This window comes from Lactuca serriola, chromosome 2, assembly GCF_051521515.1.
Source record: "Lactuca serriola cultivar US96UC23 chromosome 2, Lser_US96UC23_V15, whole genome shotgun sequence".
Classification (NCBI taxonomy): domain Eukaryota; kingdom Viridiplantae; phylum Streptophyta; class Magnoliopsida; order Asterales; family Asteraceae; genus Lactuca; species Lactuca serriola.
This window is the reverse complement of record NC_136409.1, coordinates 192,786,855-192,796,810: the sequence shown is the minus strand read 5'-3', so window position 1 is coordinate 192,796,810 and position 9,956 is coordinate 192,786,855. Positions and strand designations below refer to the sequence as shown.

The 9,956-nt window shown below is 32.5% G+C and overlaps 1 protein-coding gene across 1 annotated transcript; it reads left to right on the top strand.

Annotated features, from left to right (window-relative positions):
* The first annotated feature begins 2,850 nt into the window (after positions 1-2,850).
* On the top strand, positions 2,851-5,548 carry LOC145087904 (ruBisCO large subunit-binding protein subunit alpha). Its single transcript, XM_079026010.1, has 7 exons — positions 2,851-3,039; positions 3,127-3,316; positions 3,476-3,597; positions 3,713-3,920; positions 4,002-4,147; positions 4,237-4,543; positions 4,630-5,548. Exons 1-7 carry the CDS (start codon positions 2,986-2,988, stop codon positions 5,367-5,369), a joined length of 1,767 nt encoding a protein of 588 aa, XP_078882136.1. The 5' UTR covers positions 2,851-2,985; the 3' UTR covers positions 5,370-5,548.
* The last annotated feature ends 4,408 nt before the right edge of the window (positions 5,549-9,956 follow it).

Genomic DNA, 9,956 nt, shown 5'->3' with positions numbered 1-9,956 from the left:
TTTGTTGTGTGTTTTGTGATGAAGTTGTTTGGTAACTAAATGTAAAAGAAAAATGTCTCCAAAAGTCCAAAACCACATCGATGGCCAGGTGCAACAGATAAATGCCATGGCAACTTCTTTGCAAGATCAACATGCAAACATGGCTCCATCTCCATTTGCCTTTAGGCTATATAACTCAATGTTTGTGTTTGCTTAATTACTCCTTCAGCTACATATTTTTAATATTCTTTTACTACTTTGTATTTTTGTTTTATGTGTTCTTTCATTGTTTTTTTGTATATGTGATCTTTCATTGGTTTTGAATCTTTTCACTGATCTTTCACCATTTAAACGGTGGTTCCTTATTGAATATGACATCGAGGAGTTGGAAGTATCAAGCGGCGGTATCTACTTTTATCGGTAACCTTCCACTTATTTACCACATTATCTAATGTAACATTTATTATTCAAGTTATAAATAGTTTGATTTCAAGAGCTAATAAAATTTGCATTCTTGTTTTTGTTTAATTATATGTAAAATGATCAACTCTTTAAACATATTTCAGATTTGCATGAAAAAAGGCATGTTTATTTTTTAATTTTTATACACCAGTTAGGCACATAATGTGCTTATAGTAATGCCAAGAGATGACACAAAAGGAGGTGAGTCTATAATACTATAAATAATCCCTATTTACACTTTACAGTAAACCATGTATAAATAATATATGTTTAAGACAGAGGGTTGAGATGTAATTGCAGTTAAACGACTTGAAATCTTTGTGTATGTATATGTCCTTAATCTACAAGTTTTCTTTTTTTTTTTTAGTAATTAGCAAGAGATTTCTTTTAATGAAACTATGAAATGTTTATGTGTATATGTATGTACCAGATGAACCAAATTATTATCTACTTTGACAGCCAAAAAATTGTTTAGTATATGTATACGTGGACACCTTGAAATGTACCAAGTATGTTTATTTCTTGATTAATTGCTACAATATTGAAAGAATGTTTTTGCCACCATGTTTATTTAATTCATATTTCTCATTTCATGTTAGTTGTGGTTATAGCAGCTAAAAAAAATGATGGTTGAAAATACACATATTGGAAGCATAGTTATGGCTGCAAGGACTATGGTTCATATTGTTGTGTACATTATTTCCCTATATTAGATCAAGTTGGACCCGACAACTTTCGTTATAAATAATAATTGTAATTAGTTACAAAAATAATGAATAATAAGGCATGTGGACTTTCATGACGAAATGTTTAATTTGTAAAATTAACTTAGTTTTGTGTTGAGAAAAATGTATAGAGATAAGGTTGTAAATGACGTTTCCAATCCTTTTAAATCGTATTTCACATACTCACTAAAGAAAATAATTAAAAACTAAATTTCATATAAAAATAAAAATGTTCAAAAAATACTTTTATATGTAATTGGTGTTGATATATCTTTTTCCTCTAGATTTGTATAAAATATAAATTGTTTCTAATATTTACATACTTAAATTAAATTTGTATTGATGCACTTCGTAATTTATGTAATATAACATGTTTTTGAAAACTAATAGCATGTCCGACGAAATCAAAATAATCGTCAAAAACAAATCGCTTAATTGAAACTAATGTTTAGTGACATGTTTGCCAATACAATAGTATCAGTGAACCTAACAAACAATTCAACGATAGTGAAGTCTATACAATAGTATTAGTGAACCTAACAAACAATTCATATACATTTGTAAAGATCTCAACTTTTCATTTTTAATTTTTATTGTAACTGTTTATGTGTAGTAAACTATTTTTTCAAAAGAACTTATCATCTCTAGAAACTAATTTCTGAAAAAACTATTCACATCCGTCGCTTAGCGCATGTAAACGATTAGTGTGTGTGTATGTATATATATATATATATATATATATATATATATATATATATATATATATATATATATATAATGTTATCATTAAATCCGATTATTATGACAATAATATAAATTATTAATGGACCGATTCACAAAATATTTACTTATCTTGTAGGTTGAGTTCCCGTTTTGACTCAAGATCATTTCCATCTTTCACATTAGGGTTTATATTCATTTATAAATACATGTGATGAGGAGCAAATCAAAACACACGAAATACACATGTAAATTCGTTTAGGGTTTGTTGAAGGATTTTAGAGAGAACTCTTGAGATCAACTGGAAAACCTAACCTAGTTTTTCAGATTTGAAGATCATAATGAAATCAAATATGAATCCTTCATTCTTGTTTATGTTTTCTTTTAACTAGATTCGAGATTAAAGATCGAAAATTATACTTCCGCGTTTTATGTTTTGGTTATAAAATAAACAAAAAAAAAATAGTAATCTAGTTAATTTAAACTAGGAGAAGCCCATGCTCCGCATGTGGTGAATATGGTTTTGACGTTAATTGAGTTTTGAATTGACAAAATAGATAACATGTATAAAACACAAAGAAATGTGACCAAAGTCAAGAGAGCTGGAAAAGTGGTGACGCAAGTATAAAAGAAAAAAACAGAGGGGGCAATTTTGAAAAAAGCTATAAAAGTGTTAGAAAATCAAAATATAAAGTTTGTGGCCAAAGTAAGAAAGTTAAAACTTTCCTGTTCATTCATGCCCACGCGATTTAATATATATATATATATATATATATATATATATATATAATGGAAAAGTAAAAAGTCACTCTTTAATACCAAAAATTTTCCCAATAAAGAAGAAAGAAACTTATAAAATATTAGTGGTCAACTTGTAATAAAAGGAGACTATTGTGAGTCAAGTGCAAATTTCATTTGTACTTCGTTAGCCAATGCCAATATGTTATTTGTCAATCTACACACTTCTGGGGATCATCGAATGTTCTGGAACCGCCTTCTCACTCCGTCTTAAAACCCTAGCAACAACCCTCACTCTTCGCTGAAACACCATTTTAACACCTAACTCTTATCCACAACTCAACAACTCGAAGCATCTCCCATGGCGTCTGCTAATGCAATTTCCACAGCTTCTATCATCTGCTCTCCTAAACAGGTAAGTTCCTTTATAATTTAGAGTTAAATCCAATTGTTTGTTCTTTATGCGCGTTGTTTATTCCGGATTCTGCTCTTATGAGCACAGGGGGGATTGAGAAATGGTAATGGGGGTGTTAGTCAATTGCGGACTGCTCAGACGACGACACAATCGCATCGCCGGTTCGCGGTTCGCGCTGCGGCTAAAGACATTGCCTTTGATCAGAGTTCTAGGTCGGCTATGCAGGCCGGTATTGATAAACTTGCCGATGCTGTTGGTCTTACTCTTGGCCCTAGAGGTATCACTTATGACTAATCATTATTGTTTTAATCGTTGATTAAGGATTTAAAGGCTCATTAATTTTGGATTAATGGCTTGTATGGATCATGAATTTGCTTAAACCAATAAACAACTCAAGTCTTTCTGCAACTGAAACTCTCACTGTTATTCCATATAGGACGGAATGTTGTCCTGGACGAATACGGCGCCCCAAAGGTGGTTAATGATGGCGTTACAATTGCCAGAGCTATTGAGCTACCTGATGCCATGGAAAACGCTGGCGCTGCTCTTATCAGAGAGGTTTGAGCCTAATGATTATACATACTACTACTTGCGCCTTATTCAATTTGAAACTATTAGTCGTATATTGTTGATTCTCCGCTTTGTAATCATTTGTTGACTTGAACGTTCATAGGTTGCAAGCAAAACCAATGATTCAGCTGGTGATGGTACAACAACCGCATCAGTTCTTGCACGTGAAATCATCAAACTCGGCCTCTTGAGTGTAACTTCTGGTGCTAATCCTGTCTCAGTAAAGAAAGGAATCGACAAAACTGTAGCTGGTCTGGTTGAGGAGCTGGAAAAGAGAGCCCGACCTGTTAAAGGTCGTGATGACATCAAAGGTAGTTAAGATTCTCTTTTGTTGTCATAACTCAAATGTTTCTTTATCAGCTGATGGGACTTTTTCTACTCTTTCTGAAAAGCCATTGCCTCAATTTCTGCTGGAAATGATGACGTCATCGGTGCCATGATTGCTGATGCCATCGACAAGGTTGGATCAGATGGTGTGTTGTCTATTGAATCATCATCCTCCTTTGAGACAACTGTTGATGTTGAAGAAGGAATGGAGGTTTGTATGTAATAAATTTGATTATTCAATTCAAGAACTCTGTGTTCTATTCTATCTACTTTCTTAACCATTTTCTCATGATTCTACAGATTGACAGAGGATACATCTCTCCACAATTCGTTACAAACTCTGAAAAACTAATAGTTGAATTCGAGAACGCCAGAGTGTTAGTCACAGACCAAAAGATATCTTCCATAAAAGACATAATCCCATTGTTGGAGAAAACAACTCAATTAAGAGCTCCTTTGTTAATTATCGCTGAAGATGTTACTGGTGAAGCTCTAGCCACTCTAGTCGTGAACAAGTTGAGAGGCATTCTTAATGTCGCTGCCATTAAAGCACCTGGTTTTGGTGAAAGAAGAAAAGCCCTCCTTCAAGACATCGCCATCATGACAGGTATAATAAAAATAACATGAATCAAACCATAATTCATATATTGTATTCGTATGTTTGCTAATCTTTGTTTTGTGTTATAAATTTAGGAGCTGAATACCAAGCGACTGACTTGGGTTTGCTCATTGAAAACACACAAGTTGAGCAACTTGGTATGGCGAGAAAGATCACAATCAGCAAAGACTCAACTACAATCATAGCTGATGCTGCATCAAAAGATGAGATTCAATCAAGAATTTCCCAGATTAAAAAAGAGTTATCTGAAACAGATTCAGTATATGATTCCGAAAAACTTTCAGAGAGAATCGCGAAATTATCCGGTGGGGTCGCTGTCATAAAAGTGGGTGCTGCAACCGAAACCGAATTAGAAGACCGAAAACTTCGAATTGAGGATGCGAAAAACGCGACATTTGCAGCTATAGAAGAAGGAATAGTCCCTGGAGGTGGAGCTGCATTTGTTCATCTGTCAACATTAGTTCCTGCCATTAAAGAAAAGCTTGATGATGCTGATGAACGTTTGGGTGCTGATATTATTCAAAAGGCGTTGGTGGCACCTGCGTCATTGATTGCACAGAACGCTGGAATTGAAGGTGAGGTGGTGGTTGAGAAGGTGAAGGAAGGGGAATGGGAGATGGGGTATAATGCGATGAGTGATAAGTATGAGAATTTGGTGGAGGCTGGAGTTATTGATCCAGCGAAGGTGACACGATGTGCGCTTCAGAATTCTGCTTCGGTTGCTGGAATGGTGTTGACTACACAGGCGATTGTGGTTGAGAAGGCTAAGCCTAAGGCGGCTGTGGGTGGTGTGCCTCAGGGACTGGCTGTGTAATTTTATAAGAGTTTTTAGAAAAAGGTAGAATAAAGGAAAGGCTGTGGTGGTCTGGTCTCATGTGGTGTAGTGTAGGAGGCTTCGTTAAATTATGTGGTGGTTTTGACTGAGTTTCAGGCATTTCTGTGACTGTGAATCCAATTTTTATCAATATAATTTAAAATTTAATAATATTAAAATGGACCGGTTCGGCTTTCTGTAATAGGAGTGGGCTTCTTATAACTATTATTATCTTTGGACCGGCCCACTCGTAAGCATTTGGTGGTGCAGCTATGCCCGTGTACACTACATGTGCACAAAAAAACCAGTTCCGGAAACAAACCACCTTATAAACCGTTTGATATGAAGCGATTCAAGAGGAACTGATCTGCCGGTTTAGCCTTGAACCGGTGTTGACCGTGTTGACTTGAAACGAACCGAACCTGTTTGAAAAAAAAAACTGGTTTATGCACCTCTGTATTACACCTGATGCGTTTTATTTGTACAAGTTTTTTATTTATAAAGTCCTATTTAATCTTAACTAGTCTTGAACACAAATAGACAGTATACATAGTTGTGAAGTAATATAATTGTGGTAAGAAAAGATGTCGAACATAAGGAACATGATTGTTTAGATCAAATAAATTAAATGTTAATTAAATTAATAACAGTAAAGTAAAAGATGGTTTTTAGTTAAACTAAATTAAATTAATGTTCAGTTAATCAAAGAAACTAAAGAACTAAATGTACACAATAGATAAAAAATACTTTCACTAAAATACAAATCTCCCAAGCTTTTATGTTTGATTTATTAGCAAGTACAATAGATTAATAAAAACTGATTACCAAATTGTAATATGACTAGTTATCTTGATCAGATTTCCCCAGTACTAATAATTAATGAACAACTAACACAGTGATCACGCAATTAGTGAACACGTAATTAATTAAATATATTTGAACGATATGATATAGTGATTTCTCCTCAATGATCATGACAATCAATCTAAGCATAACATGAATATCTAATGCTCTTTAAAACAATCAAAGTCACCAATTAATATTATCTAACCCTATCATAGTTACAGTCATACAAACCTAATGATCATAAATTCATATGATTCAAGTACATCAAGATATAATGATTATTTAATCATAATAATACTCATCAATAAACAATAAAAATCACAACTTTAACTTGAAATGTAAAGTAATCAATCGAACACAAGTAAAAACCAAATTCAGTTAATCATACTAACGAAATCAAAGCATATCAACAAGGGTTCATCAATATCTAGTGACAGTAAAGGTTTTTACACCATATTCAATAAACTAAAGAAGAAAAACATCACCAAAAGAATGCAAGACGCGATCACCAAACAAACCCGAAGTGAAATCTCGATGTATTAGCGCTTGAATCTTCAAATCCTTGCTCTAATTGAATCTCTAGCTTCGAAATTGACCCTTGGAGGGTTTTTCCTCTTGAATAATCGCAACCTTATGGCCTCCACCTCCTGGAAACAACCTAGTGTCCGGAAAAAACTTATAGGCTACAAAAATCTTATTTTGGTGGAAAAAACTTAAACCCTAAGTTCACATGCAACCTAAAAGATCTATGTTCACACTATGATTAGCAACAACCAATTGAATATCAAGAACCCTAAAAGTATATTGTTATTTTCGAAATTAAGAAAGGGTTTGTAGAAATTATATACCTTTAGTTTATTATAGAAGGTAAACTAGTATTCCTTCTTGATTGGTCTTTGGAAAGCAAGCACCAAAAGTCTCGTGCCTCTAATGACTTACACCCAAACCCTAGCAATTGGAAGCTAAAGAGGAGAGAGAGGATGAGAAGGGAATATTCAAAATTCTCGTGGGAACAAGTGACGCCCGGAAATCATAACCCTTAGGGGGTTTATATAGGTGACTAGGGATACTGAGAATGTAGGTTTCCTTGGACAACCCTTATCCATTTTCTTGCTCTCTAAGGATTCCTAGTATTCCTTAATGCTTAAGAAAAGGTCATTAAACCTCCTCTAGAAATCGCCCTATATGGGAGGTTCTAGAATTGGTCAATGTTCAACTTTTAAACATTGTCACCTTTAGTCCTTTCATTTTTAATTAATCCAATTAATCCCAAAATTAATTCCAATTAATTTCTGATTAATTTTTAATTAAACAATACTATTTCTAATTAATATATTATTCTGATAATACATTAATAACTTATTTATTTTGTTTTCAAGTTAGTTTATTAAAATATAATAAATTAATAAATCAATATCTCTCCCCAAAAGCGTTCCAGTTAATTATTAGGTTTGAAGGCAACCTAAAAGGACTTTGCTAATAATTCAAGATTATACTAATTTAGTTATTAGCTTAGACACATAATCCAACAGTCTCCCACTTGGATAAGTATAAAACTAAATTACAGGTATAGCTTTTAAATCAAACAACAAAGGGTGCTTTCCAAATCAACTGCCGAACTCTGATCTGATCAAATATTTGTCCTTACATAAGTGATCAAATATTTCTTCGTTCTATAAGATATCATATGGATATGAGACATGGAATAGAATCAATCTCATTTTCCAAACTTTGTTTCTCGATTTCCGATTTTGTGATGACGTCCTAAGACTTCTAATTGAACACATCAATTTAGTTTTGGCTGGGTCAACACTATAAGTCAACACCAAATCACCGAGGGGCCCAATGATATCGCTTTTCCCGTCAGGGTATAAGGAACGACTAAGCTTTGACTCATATGCGTGTATTATTTACTCACCAAATCATACATGACACTACGTTTTATAACACCAAGCTTAGTCGTTCCTTATACCCATTTTAAGAATTACAACTCATATATCTCCGTTTTAAGAATATAAGAAATTATCATCTCAGAATTAATCGTGATATAATCCATGAAGTAATTCGCTGAGTGTGAGTTTATCCAATACTTAAATCTCCATTTTCTAAGTACTCAAGAACGTTGCAGCAACACAATTGCTATGTCTAAACTTCTTAGATGATCTACAATCTAATTTATGATATATTCATTCACTATTTACTTTCTAAAGTATGAGCGACTTGGATAAGTCAATTATTAGGTTTGAGGGCAACCCAAAAGGACTTTGCTAATAATTCAAGTGTAACACCCTTATTTTCAATAATAATTGACTACGTTTATTTTACGACGTTAGTTATCTATTATTATCCATTATATATCGAGTTATATTTCATACTCCAATATTATATTAATTCAAAATTTATTAGCATATATTTAATAGCTTACAATTTATATTATATTGACCGAAAGAGAAATATAATTATAAGTGATCATACATTTAATCAAAGATAGATGTATATATCAATAAAATATATAATCGTGTTGTGGATATATAACTTGATTGGACAAAAGTTTTGTAATTAGACGTAAATGTACATATATCGAATTAGTTATCAATTGTTGAATTTAAATAGGCTGTAGAGTAATATTCGATAATGATAATGTATCATTTTTATATATTTAGCCAATTCGAAATTTATTGATATATAATTCATAAATTATAGTTTCTATTATTTTGACTAAATATTTGTAAAAAACGACTTAAAGTTTATATATTATAAACGTTTATTTGAGTTTTATTTGTTTGACTTATATATATAACAAATATATTTAAACTAGAATTATATATATAAGAAGATATAAATAAATAAAAATAAAAACATGTGTATGGCTTATTGGTTTAAAAGGGTTATGTTACTTTAATTAAACATACATCCATATACGTAGATATATACACGGTTATATATAGATTATATTAAATATAATTTATGAAGGTTTTTAAGAAATAAGAAATATGCATATATATATATATATATATATATATATATATATATATATATATATATATATATACTATTATATAAAACATATTGGGTGTTTCTTGAATTTTAAGAGGTACAAATCTTACTACATATTGTACAAACCCTAAAATGCTATATCATATGATGCGTTTAATGTCCAACAATTTCATCTTCAAACCCTAAAATCTAATTCTTAATTTTCCGCTGCTACATCTAGAGGGTGTTTGGTTTGCCTTTTAAAATGACTTTTTCTTTATCTTTTACAAAAAGTTCAAAAAGATGTTTGGTAAGGTAAAAATGACTTTTAAAAATGACTTTTTCCATAGTGTATTTTTAGTCTTTTTGAAAAGTCACGTATACCTGACTTTTCCTAACTTTTCACCAACTAAAAATTAGAAATTACCAATATACCCTTGTTCACCCTAATTAACGTATTCACAGTTCACGATTCACAGATATCTTTCTTCTTGTTCTCTCCGCTCACGCAGCTAGCTTCGCATCGACCTGTAACAAACGCCGACGACGCCGGCGACCTGCAAGACCGGCGACACCGGCGACCTGCAACACCGGCGATACCGCACGATCTGCAACCCGCGATCAGGTTTGTTTCTTTTCGATCCGATCTCAGATGTGATTTCCGATTTAACATGTTGCGATCTCTTCCTATCTATTTCCGATTTCCATTTGATTTCGGATCTATGAGTTTACATTTGATTTCCAATTTCTGATGTTACGTTTGGG